Source organism: Tripterygium wilfordii, chromosome 15, assembly GCF_013401445.1.
Source record: "Tripterygium wilfordii isolate XIE 37 chromosome 15, ASM1340144v1, whole genome shotgun sequence".
In the NCBI taxonomy this organism is placed as follows: domain Eukaryota; kingdom Viridiplantae; phylum Streptophyta; class Magnoliopsida; order Celastrales; family Celastraceae; genus Tripterygium; species Tripterygium wilfordii.
Genome location: NC_052246.1, coordinates 5,312,802 through 5,335,145, shown reverse-complemented (window position 1 = coordinate 5,335,145; position 22,344 = coordinate 5,312,802). Strand labels below are relative to the sequence as shown.

At 38.4% G+C, this 22,344-nt stretch overlaps 3 protein-coding genes across 3 annotated transcripts; 2 read left to right on the top strand and 1 right to left on the bottom strand.

Moving 5' to 3' along the window:
* The first annotated feature begins 431 nt into the window (after positions 1-431).
* Positions 432-2,294, top strand: LOC120016516 (benzyl alcohol O-benzoyltransferase-like). Its single transcript, XM_038869330.1, has 2 exons — positions 432-943; positions 1,094-2,294. The coding sequence occupies exons 1-2, from the start codon at positions 497-499 to the stop codon at positions 2,012-2,014; spliced, it is 1,368 nt and encodes a 455-aa protein (XP_038725258.1). The 5' UTR covers positions 432-496; the 3' UTR covers positions 2,015-2,294.
* Positions 2,295-3,829: 1,535 nt separating this feature from the next.
* On the top strand, positions 3,830-6,327 carry LOC120016071 (protein BOLA4, chloroplastic/mitochondrial-like). The gene is made up of 3 exons (XM_038868651.1): positions 3,830-4,217; positions 5,159-5,226; positions 5,902-6,327. The coding sequence occupies exons 1-3, from the start codon at positions 3,861-3,863 to the stop codon at positions 6,053-6,055; spliced, it is 579 nt and encodes a 192-aa protein (XP_038724579.1). The 5' UTR covers positions 3,830-3,860; the 3' UTR covers positions 6,056-6,327.
* Positions 6,328-8,766: 2,439 nt separating this feature from the next.
* On the bottom strand, positions 8,767-19,652 carry LOC120016990 (DNA-binding protein SMUBP-2-like). The gene is made up of 7 exons (XM_038870017.1): positions 18,792-19,652; positions 18,214-18,522; positions 17,749-18,032; positions 16,177-17,208; positions 15,459-15,627; positions 11,224-11,381; positions 8,767-9,276 (listed from the first exon to the last, which is right to left on the bottom strand). Exons 1-7 carry the CDS (start codon positions 19,492-19,494, stop codon positions 9,034-9,036), a joined length of 2,898 nt encoding a protein of 965 aa, XP_038725945.1. The 5' UTR covers positions 19,495-19,652; the 3' UTR covers positions 8,767-9,033.
* Positions 19,653-22,344: the final 2,692 nt, after the last annotated feature.

The following is a 22,344-nucleotide window of genomic DNA, read 5'->3' as shown; positions in this document are numbered from 1 at the left end:
TTTAGCATGACATTTCCAACATCATTAACTTTTACTCATGTTCATGTGTAAAAATTAGCACTATTCAATTAAAAGTAGTAACAACATACAAGTGGAAGACAGTAATAGTCTTATCCAATAATTTGACAACTACCAAGCAGTATTCACAAGGACAATTCTTATTGACATTTCAACCTCCAAAACACAGGCATACCAACGTGATTCACATGTAGACAACTAGACAAGATAAAATTAATACAAATATTATCATGTGAATCAAGTTAGATTCAACAAGTCAAATGCATGTAGTCTTTAAACAACTTTTCAGCCATGAATGCGCTTCACATTGCAACTTCACCCTCAACAATCGCTTGTAAAAAAGAAAGTCCCCACTTTTATCACTGTCACTATAAATACCCATGTATATGTTACGGCTCTCCACACACAACCTCAACCAGAACAAACTCCACCGAATCACTCCCTTTAAAAAAAAAAAAAAACTTCCTCCCTTACCTGCATGGAATCAGCACCAACATCTCTAGTGTTCAAGGTCCATAGACATGAACCTGAACTAATTTCCCCAGCAAAACCAACTCCTTGTGAGCTAAAGCCGCTTTCGGACATTGATGACCAAGAAGCTCTCAGATTCCAGATCCCGTCTATACAATTTTATCGTTACAATCCTTCAATGAAAGGGAAAGACCCTGCTAAGATCGTTAAGGAAGCAATAGCAAAAGCGTTAGTCTTTTACTACCCACTCGCTGGGAGGCTTAGGGAAGGCCCTGGGCGTAAGCTTATGGTGGATTGTAATGGTGAGGGTATCATGTTTGTTGAAGGTGATGTTGATGTTAGTCTTGATGAATTTGGCGATGCACTTCACCCTCCATTTCCTTGCTTGGAAGAGCTTCTTTTTTATGTTCCTGGCTCTTCTGGTATTCTCAACTGCCCCCTGATACTTGTTCAGGTACTTCCTTTTTATATTTTTCAAAATTTTCTTGATGAATATATTTGGGTTGTTTAATTTATTTTCTCCAAATATCTTGAAATTTTATAATTAGTAAATGAACTGTTGGTATACTGATAGAGAGCTTTTGCTAATGTAAATCGATGACAGGTGACGCGACTAAGATGCGGTGGTTTCATTCTTGCTCTCCGTCTCAACCACACAATGGCAGACGCACCAGGCCTCGTCCAATTCATGATTGCCGTAGGAGAGATGGCGCGTGGCGCGAGTGTTCCATCTGTGATGCCAGTTTGGAACCGACACATCTTTGAAGCTAGAGACCCACCGTGCGTAACACACACGCATAGGGAATACGATGAGGTTCCAGACACCAAGGGCACCATCATCCCACCCGATGACATGGTTTACCGGTCTTTCTCCTTCGGGCCCACAGAAATCTCTTCGATTCGAAGATTCATCCCGCCTCATCTTCGCCACTGCTCCACCTTCGAAATAATAATCGCCTGCATTTGGCGGTTACGCACCATAGCGCTCCGACCTGACCCTAAACAAGAGATGCGAATGATCCTCATAATCAACGCACGCAGCAAGTCGTACTCTCCCGTGCCGGAGGGATACTACGGGAATGCGTTCGTAATTCCAGCAGCAATCGCGACCGCTGAAGAACTCGGCAAGAATCCGCTAGGGTTCGCATTAGAGAAAGTAAGGAAGGTGAAGACGGAAATAGACGGAGAATACATGAAGTCTGTGGCCAATCTGATGGTGCTGAAGGGGAGGCCAAACTTCACGGTGGTGGGGTCGTATTTGGTATCTGATGTGACACGTGTCAGGTTTCGAGAGGTGGACATAGGGTGGGGTATGCCCGCGTATGGTGGGCCCGCAAAAGGGGTGGGGCCCATACCAGGTGTGATTAGCTTTTATATACCGTTGAAGAACAAGAAAGGAGAGGATGGGATTGTGATCCAACTAGGTTTGCCGGCTCCAGCTATGGAAAGATTTGCCCAAGAACTGGGCAGCATGTTGAAAGAGCAAAATACCCCCGGATCAAGTTTTATTGTCTCTGCACTTTAGGTCAAGAAAATTAGTGGTATGTAGGGGAAGGGATGGGGGGGGGGGGGGGGAAGTAGTGTTGAATTGTTGATGTGTATTTGAGCTAGATTGAGAGTGCATTGAGAATTATTTTGTAGTGTCATCCATATGTTTCAGAATTAACATGAGTATTATGCACTAATTATAATCATCCTATAATGAATTATAGTGAAATGCATAATATCTCTATATGTAATTTATCACATAATTTTAAATAACATATATGCTATGAGCAAAAAATAAATGAACCATTCATGGGGAATCTGTTTTCAAGTCATGTATTATTGAATTCATTAGAGAAATACTGTCACCTCAGTAAGTTGACTGACCGAAATTACCCAATTCTGCCCGGATGGCTTAATTGGAATAATTGAACTGTCGATGTTCAATTTGGAACAATTAAAAGCTCGATGGTCAAATTCGAACACATACTATCTTTTGATGGCCACAAACTGTATTAACCCCATCAAATACTGTGGTAGGACTAGGTTGTACAGTGTAAGTTGTACCAGCTTACTTGCCCTACTTAAGCATTGTTTATTTGTGTCATAGACACAATTTTATACTTTTACAATAACACAAATATCTGTGTTAATTACTTGATGACTTGGAATTTTACTTATGAAATTCAACAAATACATCATGATTTTTTCCATTTACAGGTGAAATAGAGTTAACTAATTTATTATAAAATTTTATCGGATATCACAGAAAGGACGATTAATTGATTATAAAATGAAAAAAATGATTATAAAATGATATAACAATGAGAACTGTATTATATATATAACTATATAAATACATTATGGTTTGCCATCGTTATCATCAAATATTCAAATGTATCATTTTCGATGATACCATATAAGAAATTCACACCCGTATATATGCAAACTATATTGTTCGTTTTGGGGTTTTGATTTCCCTATATACATCAGATTATCCTCAAGGGTTTACTCTTTATAGACCCAACAACTAAGCCTTAGTCTAAGTCACTAAACCCATGAAAATACCTATTGAGTGCAAGGGAGGGGTTTTACCAATATAGGCAAAAATATATATTTGGTCCCTCAATTATACCATTGATTTTATTTTTATCCTTAAACTTCTTTTGCTCTTAAAATTGTCGCTTAACTATTCAAAGGTATCCAATTCGTCCCTTAAATGATTCTGACATTAGAAAAATCATACGTGACATCTCAGTTGGTGTAATTTTTACACCTATCATCCAACTTGCCTTAGATTTTACACCTGTCATATCACAAAATCCCCAGAATACTTAACTCTTCAAAATTGTCAAACTATTTTGTTGTATAATTTAAGCGCTAAAGGTGCGAGACATTAATAATTTAGGGATAATATCATTCACGTTTGTCAAAGTTTGTCAACTAGAATTACTTCGGTATGCCAAATAGATGACACATTGGATTTATTCGGCTACACTCTCAATTGAATGATGAAATAGATACCTTTAAATAGTTGAAGCACTAAGTTAAGAGCAAAAACGATTAAGGACGAAAGAGAAACTAGTGATATAATTAAGAGAGTAAATGTTACATTTTAGTATTTTACCCCACCAATATATATCAGTTGGTTGGGAGTTGGGACGTACACAACAACCGATCTGGTACATATGGTCTTAACATTTATTAAGAGATATCTCCAAGGTACAAAATGCAAATTTTAAAACAATTGTGCTCAATTTCACATTTTGTTTAGTTGGGGAAAGAACCTGCAGGATTCGGATTTTTTTAGGAACATATCGATTTTATCCTCGTAAGGAAATTTTTTTTCGAAAAAACCCTTAAATGGCCTCTAACAAGAGAGCCCAATGCGTCTTCACCGCCGTTCAGATACCTACGACATTCTGCGTGCGGCGTTAAAAATGGCTACCAAAACCCTAGCGATGAGTCCGTACGTCCACCGATCGTCTAGAACGCGCCTCCTCCTTCGTCAAGCTCTCCCTTCGTTTCTACGAAATCCTACGACACGCTTCGATTCACTCTCCACAATCTCAATCTCATCTGGCAATACGCGCAGCTCGAGAGCCGAAGTCCCAATCAAAACAGATTACGTCAGTGGATCAGGGTTTGGGCTTGTCCGTCATCGCAAATTCACCACCGGAGCCACTCATGTTAATGAGGCGGGATCCATTGACTCCCTTCTCATGCAGTCCATGGAGAAGAAGGTACCTTTTTGTTACTTTCTTGTGCAAAATTTTCGGTTCTAGGTTCTACTGAATGTTTTTTTCTTAAACTTCCTACTTCCTAGTCAAATACTCATATTAGTATTAATAGAGACCCGAGTTAAAGTCTTTTATCAATATTGTTGCTCTATTCGGGGTGTAGTTACCAAAAATCGTGTAGGAATTGCTATTTGCTCCTACACGGGGCGGATCTAAATAATGGATTGAGCCATTGAGGGGCTTGGTAAATGGTCAAGCCGTAGCCAGGGAATTATAGGAGGTGGACAATGTTTGTCGGAAATTTGTTTAGGCTTTTTATAGTCTATTTATAATGTTTAAAGAACATTTTGCGAAAGATGTATGATTTATATCGTTTAGTTTATATTAAAAATAGGTGGACTTGGTTTGTATTAAGAATAAGCGGGCTTATCTTGGGGTTGGATATTCAGTAGTGTACTTGCTAATTTTTTGCCCAAATTTGAGAGCCCACCCCCTGGCTCTATTGTTTGCTGAATTTTTTATTTGAGAACAAAAAATATGTGAAATTTAACTAGGAGAATAGTACAGCTATTTTCAGTCATGGATTAATTCTATCTTCCACTTCAAAGAACCCAAATAAAGATAAGCTTATGATGCTTACAATTTATGAGTTCTGTTACATTTTTTGTGTGTTTTTCATTGAACGGCTTCCATAACCCTTAATGGATAGAAATATATATTGAAAATTGCTAGGAGAATGTTGTTGCGTTGAATTATTTGAAACTGATTAGAGTTCTTAATGATTATGAGAATCAACACTTTTTAACAAAATTGATCTTAGTTATTTTATTTTTCAAAGTTGGGGGATTCTATGCAAGTTATGGAATGCTAAACTGAAAAAAGGTTAAATGAAAGTGATTATGTTTACTTTTGTCTTCTTGAAAATTTTAATGTGTTTTTCACAGATCAAGGAAGAACTAAATGCAGAATCAGTCACTGTTATAGATGCTTATGGTGATGGCCGACATGTGACGTAAGTTCACATCTTCCTCTGGCATGTGTTGGTAACTGGTAAAAGAACATGGAAAATGGATTGTGAACTTATTTCTTCTGTTAGCAATTCTTTTTTTCGGTAGAAATAAATTCTTGGTTTCAGCAGTGAATAGTGATAGATATTTTTATGTAAACTGTAAAAATTATATGTTTGTGCAGTACTCTTGTCACGAACATGATGTTTTTAGAAAGTCTTAAATCATTTTGTTTCCACATTTATTCTTGAATATTAGGTAGTCCTCCACATCAGACATCATTACTTGTGAGCACGCACTTTACATGTTTGTAAGTAAAGAACTCCTGCATTGAAGGCTCCGGCAGTGGGTGCGGTCGGGAACATGCAGGATGTATGCAAATCTCACCCTCACATAATATATGGGAAGACTGTTTCCAGTAATTGAATCCGTGACTCCAGTATGAAATCCAAGTCTACCAATATTCGTAGACCTATAGTCTTACAACCACATTGCATACCAATGGAGGGAAAACAGAAATCCTCTCGTAAACTTGGCTTAAGAAATCTTCATTATGAGATCCATCTTACATAGTATTGTTCATGCATGCATGTTTAAAATCTTCTTGTTAGGATCATAAGGTGATCATTGTGGACAAGGGGTGGTTACAAATTTATTTTCCTTCTCTCATGTGTTTGCAGCATTGATGTTGTCTCTACAGCCTTTGAGGGAAAATCAGATGTCGATAGGCAGAGGATGGTGTACAAAGCAATACAGGAGGAGCTAGAAAACGTAGTGAATGCAGTTGACCAGATGACTACTACAACCCCCTCTGAAGCGGCAACAGGGAAGTGAACAACTCGAGCCAAAATGTCAGAGGCTGCAAATTTTCTCGCAGTCTCAAAATAAAGCTGTAGCCTGCTTTTGCATGTTAGACTGTTTTTCATATCATTTGGTACTCTAAATTCTTTTGAAACAGATTGTTCCTAGCAGTATTTGTTCATACTCTAGAGTCTAAATAAGAGACATATGAGTATTATGCCATCCATTGTATGTCTGCTTGTGTCAAATAGGAATAGCTGTCTCAAGAAATTTCTGGGTATGTGCAGTTCTTTAGGTTGACATTATGCAAGTACACCACAAATAACTGGATCTTGACCCACCTTTATCGTTTTGCCTCAACAACATATTAGGATATTTGAGTTGTCTTATTTCATTGGCTACTTAATTGTTACCATTTGTGCATTCGTCGTTTGCAAACTAATGACCGAAATGTTTGTTTTTTTTTATGGTAACCGAAAATTCTTTAGCCCAACATGTTCGTCGAAAAATTGAGTCAACTCTAAAGTTGGGTTGTCAATCCAATCCACTTCACGCTGGAGTTAGTTAAGAATGGGCTTAATGCTGGAGTTAGTTAAGACTTGTTGAAGCCTGTGCGGGGAGAACCTCTAATGGGCTTTTGGCCCATGCAAGGAAATAAAACCGAAACTACTAAGCGTGGGAGATTGGGAGTTGAATTTGCGACCTCCTGCATTTGTAAGGAGTTACACAATCAACTTCGTCATCCCAAGTTCCAACTAAAGCTTCTTTATTGATATAGTTATGAACGATTTATGTATCCATATGTGTATGTATGCGTAGGTGGTACCACAAAGGGAAAGATTGAGGAGACGAGAGAAAAAGGAGGTGAATTATTGAAAGAGTATGAACTATGAAGAGACATTTGGCTAACTTGCGTACTCGTACATCCTTCCTTACCCAGGTACAGAAGCTGATAGGGAGTTGAAGGACATGGAAGTGTTTGAAGATTCAATCATACAAGTAGTAGTCAAACCTAAAACAAGTATTAAACGACAAAGATGATATGCAAATATATATATGCACACACACACGCATGCACAGAGATATCTTCCCAGCTGTAAAGCATGCCGTAGATGAATCTCTAGTTTGGCTTGTTTTCAATCTAATTCTACGATTTAACTCCATTAATTTTCTTACGTAATTAAGCATGATTTCAGGATCACCATTGCAGGTTCTGCCATCCATTTGTCACAGATACAACTCTATTTCAAACAAAACATGCAGATTTTTGACATCAAAAGAAGAGTAGAATCAGTTTAGAACCAGCAAATTGTATGGAAAATTGGTTTCTCACAAGTGAAAAATCAAATAACCAAATTTAGAAGCAGAAGAAGAACACAGAGATTTTAATTACGTATGTTTTTAACATTCTAAGTACAAACCATTCAAGAAAGCATAACTTGCTTTACTCGTGCAATGTAAAATCAAGAAATCACAAAGCTTAATTAAATTAATACAACAACAGATTAAGACTTGTCTTACCATACTACCTACCTCAAACACTGCAACAGCCTCTGCTCTTCAGACTTCGGTTTCTTAGTAGTCTGTAGTCTTAGTTACTGACTGGACCTTCACCTTCCAAATAGTCATTGTGTCTCCTTGATGGACCTGAAGGTGGAATTGCTACAGCTTTAGGAAGGTAACCAAAAGATGAAAACCTATAATTGTGCTCGGTTCGGGTGTTCACACCGCGAATCCTATGCACAACTGAATTACTTGCAGGACATGTGAGAAGAAAAATGAGCAAGAAAAGAATGATCATATTGTGCTTTCCTTTTCTTTCTGTTTTCTTGTGGTTATGAATGTATCTGTTTGTTGTGGTGTTCAGAAGCAAATCAAACAAGTGATGGAATCCAGAAAGATCAAAGTTATAAGAGAAAAACTATAAATAGAGAAAGAGATGAAGGAAATGTCAAAAAGGGTTTGCAATGTAACGGAAACTGAGAGAGGAAGAGGGAGTTGAATTAATGGTGGTTTTCTGATAAGTGGTACAAGACAAACTGGGTATTAATGAGGTTCAAACTGGTTTTGCCACAGGGAGTGCTTGTTTTGCAGGCAGAGAGAGTTGTAAAGGGAATCTCATTTATAAGTTTGTTGCCTGACATTGGACACTTTCTCTCCTCTCTTATTTATATGTGTATGTGTACATGTATGCATGCATGTATTTCTATGTGTTGACTTCAGTAAAGATGGACACCCCCTGCTTGCTTACGTTTAAACTTTTTAGGTGATGTAATAGTCCTCAAGCAAGTGAAGCCTCCTGGGTCTTACTAGTCCAATTATTATCTGCATGGGTCTTGCGATATTAGGTACCTCCACTGTTTCATAAAATCTGAGAATGAGTAAAAATATATATTCATGATTTACTTACATTAATCTCTTGACAAAATTTACTTACTAGTAACTCTAATAAAATGAAGAAGACACTGAACTAACCGAATCCAAGATCCAGCGTTCATCGTTCCTTCTCCGCCCTAATCTAGGCCATCTAGGTTGCAATTTCAGAAGTAAAGAGGAGCTGGAATTCTTTAGCTGGAGTGTTGCTAGGTTTTTCTTCATTCTGTCTAGCATAACTTCTAAGTAACAATCATACATCAGTCACAAAAGTAAGAACAAGGAGCAATAAATGTAATCTGTTCAGATAAAACAATATAAAGAGAAGGCAGGACTGTAAAGTGAAATGCTACTGATAAGTATCAACTGCATTATATCCAACCTTCCATTAGAAGATTCAAATTATGTACTGTATGACATGATTCTATATACAAGTTTCAAGAATAGTTGGGAGAGGCAGTTATTACAATGTGAAAAAAAAGAAAAAAAGAAAAAGAAAGGGGAGGGCTTGCTGTTGCTGTACATACAGTGTTGCAGAAGCAAATGGGGGAGAGAACATATTGCTAGATACAGTTGTCCTCCAAAACAATCATTGGACGTGTAATAGAAACTTACATAATTGAATGGTTTATCCAATGCTAACTAATGGTAGGTAACATCGGATCCATGCCAATCCCAGATCCCCCAAAGGAACCAGGCTCCGCATGCTTCACTCTGCCAAAGTAACGGATATGACGTAAGAGCCTAGCCAGGAAGGTGTTATGACATATTGTTGAACTGTCACAGACAACTGCAACAAGTTTCCTTGCTCTTGTTATGGCAACATTCATTCGCCTACTGTCCCCCAAGAATCCAACGGCCCCTAATGTGTTTGACCGGACCTATAACAGGAAACAGATTTTTATGAGTTATGACTTCATAAGCCTGGAAAGACAAAACATGTATGAATTTTGGGCTTCATAGACTTACCGATCAAAGATTTATAATTTACCACCATTCAATAAACCAATGACCCGGTACGGTTTAACTTGTTTCAGGTTAACAAACAGATGTATTTGGGATATATCAAGTAACACAATCGCAGCACACAAAACAGTTTCCAAATTTTGACATTCTGTTTTCTATTTTAAAGTCATACTTGAACAATATAGAAGCAAAGTATAGAACATACAGTCATACAGATTACACTAAATATATTTTATCCGACATAAAAACTGCCAAATAAGTAGATGGTTTGATATGATAGCCAAACATGCAGACATAAAAATATAAAGTTACTGATAGCAAAAGTTAATTTCCAAATAATAAAGTAACTGAAATATCATGAGAGAGACGAAATACACATTCCGAGTAGGTCAAAAACCCTGGTCAATCTTAGAACAAAGTGAAATGGAAAAAAAAAGAACCCTGATGGGAAGAACATGTATTCAACACCCAGAATTTTGCAGCCAAGTCAAACAAAATGAAAAACATTACATCAACAAAATTACGACAATTAATACAAAGCACTTAACCCATTGTACTTCTTGTAAAAAAAGACAAGAAATATGTAGCAGGCAATGCAGAAGGTTTTGAAGCAAGAGCTCACATGAAAGGGAGCCTTGTAAAATCTATTAAAGAGTTAAATAAAAGAATAATGCTTCATCCACCCTAAATGTGATCCCCATTTAACGCCCAATTAATGTGGCGTGTTGGATATTAAGTGTGTCCTATATGTGTGTTTATAAATTATAATCAATGCTATTTCACATGCCACATAGATTTGGAGGTAAAATGAAGATCTTATTTTGGGAGGATATAGCATTACTCTAAATAAAAATGCTTATAGAGGAATATCCCAAGACGACCCTCCTCCCTTTCTTTCATAGTGGGTATGGATGCTTTAAATAAAATGCTTGCTCGTGCTTCTATGGTAGGTTTCATTGAAAGATTCAAAACTAAAATGGAGTTGATGATAGAGAGGTGAAAAATCTGATTTGCTATTTGCACATTATTGTGGGGTGGAGGTGAAAATAATTTTTAACTTTGAGAAACATTAATCACATCTTTAAAGTGATTTCACGCCTCAATGTCAATCATTGCAAAAATAGCCAACTTCTCCCAGGAACCAGTTTTGATATACGTGAAAAGCCATTATAGAGAGGCTTGAGAGAAGACTAGTGGGGTGGATATGAAATATAGCTAAGCCTTCCTTTCTCGAGAGTATACTCTCAGCTCCCCCAATTTCTTTTTGTCTCATTTCCCATTCCAAACTCACTTGCCTCTAGAATGGAGAGCATTCAATGTCATATTCTTTGAGGATACTTAGAAGGGGAAAGCTGTACCAAATTGTTTATTTAGAGTTGGTAAAGCTCCCCCAAAATAAAGGAGGCTTGGGAATGAAATCCATCAACCTTGTTTTGATTTTGTTGGATAAACCATAGTGGAGATTCTCCAAAGGAGAGACCATCTTTGGAGGAAAGTTACGGTTGCTAAATATGGTACTGATCAAGGTTGTTGGATTTCTAGGGCAGTAGAGAACTCATAGGGCTGAACGTTCGAAAGTTAAACGTTAATGGTAAGAACTGATGGTGCACAAATCTCTTCTCCATAATGAAATTCACTACCACTGTTACTGAATTTGAGCATGCACAGATTCTCGATGGAAGCCTACTGTTCTATGTTCAGAGGGATGAAAAAGATCCACCACCCTAGACCCACTTATTAAACAGGCCACCCTTTGTCCCTCATGATCCACAAGCCAAATTCACAAACTCAAAATATAGCATGTTTAACGAAAACTGCTGGACATTGAATGAAATTGCAGAATTATAAGATTAAAATTATACCATTGATATAATGACAGCATCAGCTTCTCGACCTTGAAAGCTATCAATTGTTGCAACCTCAACACCAGCAGCCTCTGGAAGCTCATGCAGCCTTTCCCTCAAGAGCTGTACCTGAGCCACATATGGTGATTGGACTGCAATTGCTGTCGAATGAACACCTATGTAACATACTCCGGTTAAAGTTAGTATGAATTTCTTCAAGGCTCTTTGTATCATTTACAGAAAATAAATAACATCAGATGGCTAGATATTGGTCTTTTAATTATATATTCACTGTGCATTAGATGAGACAGTTATCAGTTAAAAGTTAGTATGAATATCTTCAAGGCTCTTTGTATCATTTACAGAAAATAAATAACATCAGATGGCTAGATATTGGTCTTTTAATTACATATTCACTGTGCATTAGATGAGACAGTTATCAGTGGTCCAAAATCACATAAGAATGCAAGTCTCAACAGTATATAACTGAAAAAGATGGATATTAGCAGTGAAAATTTTTTTTATCTATTTTCTTAATCGCCTTTAGATCCTCTTTTAACAGCAATAACCATAGCTTTCCTACATATGCAGACACCCATGGTTCCAAGAAAAATTTATGTGCATGAATATGCACCAAATTGGAAGGTAGAACAATGCACCAAACAGTTGTTGTCCATGTATAAAATTTGGTAGCTTGTTTAACTAGTTTTAGAAGAATTGAATAATTTGTGTTGTATATTCATGTTGTGAGGTTGTACATTATATAGTTACATTGAAAGCCCTAAATTAGGGAAACTAAATCAATCAAATCAACCTAATTCTAGGAAACTAAATCAAAGTAATTAAAGGGAATATTTACAACCCATAATTACAAGAAACGTAATATTCTCTCATAATTCCAACACTCCCCCTCAAGCTGGTGCGAAGAGATTGACGAGACCCAGCTTGACAAGAGATGACTTAAGTAAAGAAGGACCTATTGGTTTAGTAAACATGTCCGCAGTCTGAGCCGATGAAGGAACAAACCTAGGAGTGATAATGCCAGACCGAACTTTTTCCCGAATGAAATGGATGTCAACTTCTATATGCTTAGTTCTTTCGTGAAGAACTGAGTCGGATGATAGCATGATGGCAGACTTGTTATCACAGAATAAAGAGGACGAGTCTGTTACAGAAATACCCAATTCAGTGAGGAGAGAACGAAGCCACATGATTTCGCATGTACCTTGAGCCATAGCACGATATTCAGATTCAGCTGATGATCGAGAAACAACTGCTTGCTTCTTACTTTTCCATGAGATAAGATGATTACCCCGGAAAGTACAGAAGCCAGAGGTAGAACGCCTATCACTTATGGAACCCGCATAATCAGCATCAGTGTAGCCCGAGAGATCAGATGGTATATAGCATGAGAGACTAGATGGTGGACCTGACATCTCTCCACAAGCATAGAATAATCCGAGACCAGGGCAAGATTTGAGATAACTGAGAATATGATAAACAGCATCCAAATGGGAAGTGCGTGGAGAATGCATGTACTGACTAACAACACTAACAGCAAACGTGATATCTGGTCTTGTGTTTGTCAAATAAATAAGACGTCCCACAAGACGCTGATACATTGATGGATCTGATAAACAATCTCCTGAGTCTGGTGATAGCTTGAGGTTAGGAATCATAGGAGTAGAGGCAGGTTTACAACCAAGCATACCCGTATCCTGCAGAAGATCAAGAACATATTTCCGCTGGGATAAAAATATGCCACGGCGAGAACGAGCAACCTCAATGCCAAGAAAATATCGGAGGGGACCTAAATCCTTAGTATCAAAGGATTTTCGCAGATCATCCTTTACCTGAACAATACCTGGGGAGTCATCTCCAGTAATAAGGATATCATCAACATAGACTGAGATAATAATGCACTTGCCCTGAGACTGGCGACGAATGAAACATGTGTGATCCGAGTGACACTGAACAAACCCCATAGCAAGCACAACTTCACTGAAGCGGCCGAACCATGCCCGAGGAGACTGCTTAAGGCCATAAAGAGATTTCCGGAGACGACATACTTTCCCCGAATACTCCCCCTGGCCGTGAAAACCTGGTGGAGGATCCATGTAGATAGTTTCGGAAAGGTCCCCATTGAGGAACGCATTTTTAACATCCATCTGATGGAGAGGCCAAGAGTATGTAGCAGCAAGAGAAACAAGGAGACGAACTGTAGTAAGTTTCGCAACTGGAGCAAACGTGGCTCCAAAGTCTTTGCCGGGAATCTGAGTGAATCCTTTGGCCACAAGACGAGCCTTATAGCGATCAACCGAACCATCAGCCTGATACTTGATAGTGAACACCCACTTACAACCAACGGTGCTCTCACCAGAAGGAAGATCAACAAGGTCCCAAGTACGATTACGTTGTAGGGCATCCATCTCTGCTTCCATGGCAGAGACCCACTTAGGATTCTGGAGAGCGGAGACTCGGAGTACGATTGATAAGGTACGTGGCAGTAAGAACAGCTAAGTGCCAGAAAGTTTTGGGGACATTCATACCTCGAAGAAGACATCGAACGACAGACATGATGTGACGGTTCTTGCGTTCCGCGACACCATTTTGTTCAGGTGTGTAGGGGCACGTGAGCTGTTGAAGGATCCCATTTTGAGCAAGTTGAGTGCGAAACTCATTGGTGAGATATTCACCGCCATTGTCAGACCGAATGGCACGAACAACAGTATTGTATTGAGTTTTAACCATGTGAAGAAAATTAGTGAAATGATCAAAGACTTCAGATTTGTTTTTCATAAGATAAACCCAAGTACATCGAGTGTAGTCATCAATAAAGGTAACATAATAACGATGTTGAGAAAAAGCAGTAGTGGGAGATGTCAGGTCCTGTAAAAAACAACGGTCAGATAAGAAGACAACAGCACAATTCAGGTGCTTGGCAAGGCGACTGACAGAGAGAAGATTACATGTAAATTTAGGAACATAATAAACTGAAGGAAGAGTAATATCCGAAGACAAACGGGCACTGCCCTGACTATGAATTGGGAGAGAAGTACCATCAGCAATACAGACAGATTGGTTGATAGGAGTAACAAAAGAGGTGAAGGTGGAAAGCTCACCAGTCATGTGGTTGTTAGCCCCAGAATCCAAAATCCAAGTGGGATTCCCTGACTTACCATGGAAAGCAGTAGGAGTACCTGTAGCGATAACAGCTAATGACTGTAGCTGAGCAATCTGGGACTGGAGTTGAGCAATCTGGGACTGGAGCTGGCTCAAATCTGGTGAAAGATGACTATAATCCATCTCGGCAAAAATAAATTGCCGCAGTACAAGCCAAGAAATCGCAAAATTTTATCCAAAGTTAGGCAGTAGTCGAATCAATTCGTGAAATAATCACGACTGGCAGAGATACGCCAAGACAGAGATTTACCAAAGATAACCCAACAAAGATACTTGCAACACTCACTAAGAGAAGCTGATAGACACGCGCTCACGACTGGCAGAGATACGCCAAGACAGAGATTTACCAAAGATAACCCAACAAAGATACTTGCAACACTCACTAAGAGAAGCTGATAGACATGCGCGACAAGAGACGGGTGCGCGCAGAGACAGATACACACAAATATGTTTGAGGTAGATGTGTGCGAAAAGAGACAGGTGCGAACAGAGTCACGCTTGAGATAAAGAGCTGCCGAAGCCAATGAAAAACAAAAGAGATACGTGCTGCCAGAAAAAGCCGAGAAAACTGCCCGTGAACAGTACTCGTGAACAGTACCGTGAACAGTCTGAATAGCACCGATGAACAGTGCCGGTGAACAGTGCCGTGAACAGTGATGATAAAGAAAACCCTAAGGCTCCGATACCAAGAAGAATTGAATAATTTGTGTTGTATATTCATGTTGTGAGGTTGTACATTATATAGTTACATTGAAAGCCCTAAATTAGGGAAACTAAATCAATCAAATCAACCTAATTCTAGGAAACTAAATCAAAGTAATTAAAGGGAATATTTACAACCCATAATTACAAGAAACGTAATATTCTCTCATAATTCCAACAGTTTTCAAGCTAAATATCAATCACACACACATTGTCAATAAAATTATCAAACTCAAAACAACTATAAATGTATTTGCTTGTCAAAATGATCATAACATCCTTGTACATTTTTCTAGATAATCCATCTAAAATGGTAAAAATGGCAATGCAAGAATATATAGCAGTAATGAAGGGCCAAGAAGATTTACCAGCATAAAGCAATGAAAACACAAGATGCTCAACAATATCTGCTTCCCCTTCATTGTAAAATGAGCCTGTGCCAGACAGATCTAAATGCTCCTCGCAACCAACTGACAAACTTCCATAAGGCATTCTTGTATCTAGCAACATCAATGGACACTGCGTTATCCATGTGGGCTGCAGTATCAACAAAGAAATTTGTATGTGATGCTTTGAAGATACGCCATAAATTAAGATTAGATCACAAGGGTAAAAAATTCAAGAAATACATCTATTAATTTAGACATTAAACAAAGAGTATCAATTTTAATGAGTTTTATAATTTTATACAGGGTCATTCTATAAGCCATGACTCACTTTACATATCAGAACATACATCGAATTAAAAGTTAACAAGATAAGATAATAACAGCATTTGCTCACAGAAAGAAGACCTACAAGATTAATTGAAGATATGAGATCTAATAAAACTTCAATTTTTATATTCTACTAAGGGTCTGCTTGTATATCTAATACTTAACTCAAGCCATTTGCATTTCCATGGGTAAAAAGTTTCCTCAAAATTAAAGTATTTTAGTAAATAAATCAATCATAAGCCAATGCGGTAAGTTTGGGCAATTGTCAAACATAATACAGAATCTCAAGAAGCCCATGACACTGAAGGAAAACATGAAAACACTCCTGATGCCACTTATAAATAAATTTTAGTTAGACATGTAGTAATACCATGACAAATGGGGAATCTACGAGAAGATGAGAAGAAACACTCGGTGAGGACTTTAATAATCCTCCATACATCTCTTTTGATGCCCACCGAGCTATTGCATCATTCATACGATACTGTGTCATTAACTTGGTTGCAAGTATGCCGTCATGCAAAGTTGCAGCTCTCTCCATCAAAGATACACCAAGCCCACCCTCTAAGGCTCTTCTGGAAAGAATTACTGGAGCAAGCTGACACTGATCACCAGCAAAAATACACCGCTTCCCCTGCAATATTGGAATCCAGCAAGACGGTTCAATTGCCTGTGCTGCTTCATCAACAACAACAAGGTCAAAAGTATCCAGTTTCCGTATCAATGGATCTGCTGCTCCAGTGTTAGTGGCAAGCACCACCTGTGCACTAGATAGAACTTCCTTCACTGTCTCCTTCTCCTTCTTCTTCAGTGTCTTTCCGAGCTGTTTAAGAAGCTGGCGAATGCCAGCAGCTAATGAGTCATCCTTTAAGCAATGTCTCAGGTCTTTCCTCAGGTCAGACTTCTTCCTTTCAAACTCTGTTACAAAATCAGCGAGTTTAGACTTCACTACTTCACCCAAAGACTTTGATGCTACAGCTGGAGATATACGAACTGGATTGCCAACCCTCACAATGTTTAACCCAATATTTGAAAGTTTTTCAACCATGTTGTCAACAGCAGCATTAGTAGGTGCTGTTACAAGCACCCGTTCTCCTTGTTGAACAGCAAGTACTATAAGTTCCTTCAGCAAACCTGTCTTTCCAGTGCCAGGAGGCCCTTGGACTATCAATACAGGTAGTTTTCTATTCAGCCCTAAGGCAATTGCTCTTCGCTGTGAATCATCAAAAGTTTCAGTTCCCAACAGTCCGTCCAACTCTGCTTCTTCCCAGTCCACAAAATGATTCTCCTCCAGCCACTGAATATCTTCCTTGTCTCCAAATAGGGTAACTACAGCTGCAATTGAAGGATTTTTCTTCTGCAAACCGTTCTTCTGAAGCAGCATCAGGGCTTCACAATTGCGCTTCAAAAAGAATATGACAAGCTATAAATATGACGCACATCGCCAAAGCCTATTAGAAGAGAAACATAGACATACAGAAAGGAGAACTTCGGGTACACATTAAGATTTAACCATAACAAATCAGGCCATACTGATAGTGTCTATATATAGGTAGGATTCGTAGGAAGCGTCCACAACAAAGAAATATTTTTCAGCATCTGCGGCCTGTATTGCTATAAACAGGCTGATTGAGAAACGTCATGAGAGCAGTTATAGTTTCAGAATATGAGGGAGTGTTGAGACAATAGATGAAAAGATTATGCAAAAGGCTAGGAAGTTGCAGATTTCCGAAACTTCTAATGTCATCATAACATCCCTTCTCGTAGTACATATCATGGAAGTCTCTAGATTCACATAACTGCCACCATAGAGTGCAGAGTACCAAGTGTAGAGTTTGGGAACATGAATGCGCCTATTCTGTTTGAGCTGAATATGCAATGTCTTTGTCACTATGAACTCGGATGCAGAACTTAATCATGGAAAAATATATTTATTAAATACCTCATACGTGAGTGTGTCGGCCAATCCATGTATATGATCAATGCGTACACTTTTCCCAAAGAGCTTAGAGAAGGTGGAATCACCATGACGAGATTCTAGTGCTACACTGATGCTGCAACCATCTTCCCCAAGGTTGTTAACAAAGCCCTGCATGCAAGAAGTTGCACCTGCACCCCTGCTATCGCAAATCCTCACACAGACCATGTCTCCTGGGGAAAGATTAGTGGGCGGCAATCTGTGATTTCCCTCAACCCTAAATAATACTGAATGCATTCCTCCTAACCCTGTGTCCAAATCCCGATCCACGTAACATACATTAAGTTAAACTGGCATTAAGCATGTAACTGTGATAAGAGAACAAATCGAAGGAGAATAATGATCCTTGAATTCAAATGTATATCTAAACAAGTTATGGGGAAAATAAAATACAAAATAACTCAATATAAGGATAAATTAGAGAAAAACCTGTTGATGTGCTAACTGCGTACAAATTGCAGATGGTATCACAGAGTTCCTGCTGAGCCTGGCCATGACTAACCAAAAACTCAATTGGTTTTGAAGGATCGGAGGTCTCATCTGCCATAGGGACGGCATTCAACTCCTCCTGTGTAAACTCTAGTTCAGAATCCCTCTCTATACGAAGCAACTCTGACATTTGTTTCGTAAACTCGTCGATCCTGTTTTGTATAGCCTTGGCCTTTTCTAACTCCATACCTAAAACACCTTGCGCAGGTTTTGGCTGGGGTACCTTCCTCGCAATAGATTTATGCTGAGCTGCATATACAACATCTCTTTCAAACTCACCATACAATTCTTGAAGCAAATTATACAAACATAGAAAATCCATTACTGAGAGGAGTTAAAAAATTGATCACCAACCAATCTCTTAGATTTCCAACACTCTGCAACCATATTACACAAACAATCAAATTAAACTTACTAAAAAGGGGAAAAAAACTGACTTTTTCTTAAGGAACCAAACTATTTCTACTACCTAATCAGACTACAAATGAATTATCCACAAGAGAAGAGCAACGAATAACCTGATTTCGCTAGCTCCTTCAGTAACTTCCAAGACTCTGTCGCCCGCCAATCTTCAAGAACCGTTTTGTGCTGCAAATCCTGAAGAACATCCCGCAATTGCCGCTGGAAATGATCAAAGAGGGTGGGATAGTGAGTGCAAGCCTTCAAGCAGATGGCCTCCAGCCCCAGTGGCATTGGAATGGCACTAAGGTAAGGCTGTGCCTGGATCACAAAAGTGAGGCCCGGTTCAATCCGTTGCTTGAGCTCTAAGAACTCCCCCTGCATCTCCGCCTCCGCAAAGTCCGTTGCCATCGCCTTCATTCCCCGTGATATCCACCTCACCACGCTCATCCCGAGATCCCTCCGCCCCAACGGATCCCCATTCTGATACAAAGTGCGCACATTCTTCGGAGTCTCCTTTATCTGTCTCAGTTCTTCTTTTACACTCTTTACACCACCACCGCCGCCGCTACTAGAACCAGTAGGATTATTACTGGTATTACCATTCTTGCCGCTAGTTCTTCTCTTGTTACTGGACTTAGACTTGAACCTCGTAGTATTGCTGCCGCTGCTGTTGTTGCAAACTAATTGCAAGCAAGAAGAAGAACTGTACGACCATCGGATAGACTGAAAGGACGAGGAGAACGAAGAAGTAGAAGAACGACGGCGAAGGCGAGGCACAGTCCATGTAGTCGCCGCGGAGATGCACGACGCCGTATCCATCGCGCAGTCTGGCTCTGATTTCTTCAGCGACGAACAGGAATCGAGGAAGACGACGCCATTTTGAGAGAAAAATCAGTCACGATGAAATGAATGAAGCTCGTTTTCAGTAACAAAGTGTGTGGGGACAAGGAGATCGAGGAGCGTAGAGTGTGATTGGCTGTGAAGGGTTTGAAGGGAATTATAGGTTGAGGGTGTTGTTGACGTGTCGAATTTCTATTCGATGTCGTGACTAGGAGAATCTAGTTCCGGTGAAGAGTACGCGTGTCTCATTGCTGGCCATTAAATTTTGAATCTTAATTTTCTCCCCAAGGTAAAAGGAGTGATCCCAATGTTTACTATAAATAGAATCATGACGATTGGGGTGGGGTACAATCGGTTCAACCGATTAAACGGTAAAAGGATTATATATATATATATATATATATACACAGACAATGTTGCTCAATCTCACATCATACACGTTGATGTAAGTGTGGGCCCACATGTGATGGGGCCGTGCGTGTATGATGATGGATAAATAAAGTGCGGGAATGCTGCACTAGAGCATCGCTCTCTACATATATATGGCTATTGATAAAGTGTGTCCTAATAGCACATGTTAAGATTGACTAAAGCAAATCAAAGTATGTCATCTGTGATGTACATTTTCTCACCTAATTTTTTAAACTTAAAATACATATCATATTCAAATTCCAACACACATTTTTCATTTTTATCTAGTGTCCTACGTGCACACATTATTATTTCCCTATATGTGTGTGTGTATATATATATACACTATTGAGGATAGGGATATCAAAAATTGTGTTGCATTTAGTGATTAAGACTTATAATTTCTTATTTAAGTGTCAATTTTTAACATATTTTTAATAGTATTTTTAACATATTTTTTCAACTCGTACAACAAACATTTCACATAGAAAAATTGAGAGAATTTGACAACTATGACTCTTGTAAATAAAGTATTAGATTCTCGTAAAAGTCATTATTTAAAAATGAATTGGAGGACTCCTTTTGGATATTTCCAGCATTAGTTATATGTTTGTTATTTCTATAAACTAAAAAAAAAAATTCATTTTAGTTTTAACAAAATTATAATTTAGTTTTTAAAAATATGTGTAAACTGGTTCAATACCGATAAAAATGATATATTCAACCGATTTTGACCAACTTAGTATTTTAAGTTGAATTGTGCCAGTGAGGGTTTCGATACCCAGCTTAATCAATTGAACTAGTACGTGTCGATCGGTATTTAAAACATTGGTGATCGCTTAGTTTGATGAAAGGGATAAAGTGAGGGCCGGTTTTGTGCGTCAAAAGTAAGGTATGACGTAGCAGGTTTGGCCAAGAGATATGTAACACCTACCCCCAGATTTCCAACCTTCGCTAATTAAATCATCATTTACAAATGTAAAAGGACATTACAGATATCCTACTGGTTCCACGTGGACAGCTCGACAAGCAGTGCTCCTTGAATTCCAGAAGGGTGGAATACCATGCACATACCCCATTCTTTTAGGTGAAGGGCAAGTGTTATATACGCGCTTAGAAGGGTCTAAGGGCGCTAGAAAAGTCTTGGCTTATTGTGAGTTGATACCTAAACTATTATTATTTTCACTGAATGAATGTTTCCAATAAAAAGTGTATGGCTATTACCAGTATTTAAAGATAACTTTCTTATATGGAAAAGATTTGCTTGAAAACATGGTTTGGAAGAGTTTGAACACTGATATTTTACGTGATGGCTTATACTTGGTATTTGAGCATTTTATGGAATGGTTTACTATGAAATGTTTTGGGCCTATGTGATACTTATATTCAAGTATGGCATGTTATGACGAAGTATGGGTTACAGAGGTATTTGGGACCGCATTTACTGTACATAGAGCCTTTGGGGCGTGCAGTGAATGTTTATGTTGCCTACGCGCGTATGACGAGATTTATGAAATTGTATTCGCTATGGCTTCTAATTCGTCAACCTACATGCGAGAGATTGATATGAGTTGTCCATGGCCAAATGATGGTATTTTGATGTATAATGTATGTTGAAATATTTGAGATTGCAGACAATTCTTTATATAGTGAATATAAGATATTTGATCTCATGGATTCTTCAGGGAATATTCAATATCATGGTTTTCATTGGAATATGTAGTTTCATGAGTTTTCACTTCGTGTTGCCTATGAAAGGTTTCTATGTTTGAAAATCAATGTGGCAGCACTATAACATATGTTAGATGCTATACTTATATTTATCTCATATTTCATATCTGTTTTTAAATAGTATACATAACTATCAAAATTGTAATCATGTATTTCACAATTGTATGACGTGTAATTTTTGAATCATTCTATATGCAACCCATTCCTCCAATAACTCGATGTCCTGTTCTTCTGGTTGAGACATCTCATGACTTGTATGCCTAAATCTTCGTTGTGAATCTAATATCTCAACCTTCACTTTGATAGAATCTTAAAGGTTGATATACATATAGATTAGCGGAGACAAATTTAACTTGGCCGTGACAACCTCAAGAACGATCCTTTTAGACACTATAATGAGTTCTCTCTCCATCTCAAATTGTTATTTTGGTTTGCTATGAACTTCAAACTGTCACCTTCATGTCCATTTATACAGAAAAGTTGCCATCAAAATGTAACATTATCTTTATTCTCACAAAACTAAGCATATGCCACTACTCCAGTTCTTATGACACTTTCAAATTCATTATCACCAATACTAACACAAGTGTTCAACAACTTGTATGCGCAACTACTTGACACCTTATACATTTAACACAAGTCCAACTAATTCATATACTTCCCTATTCATATAAAGCTTTCTCAGCT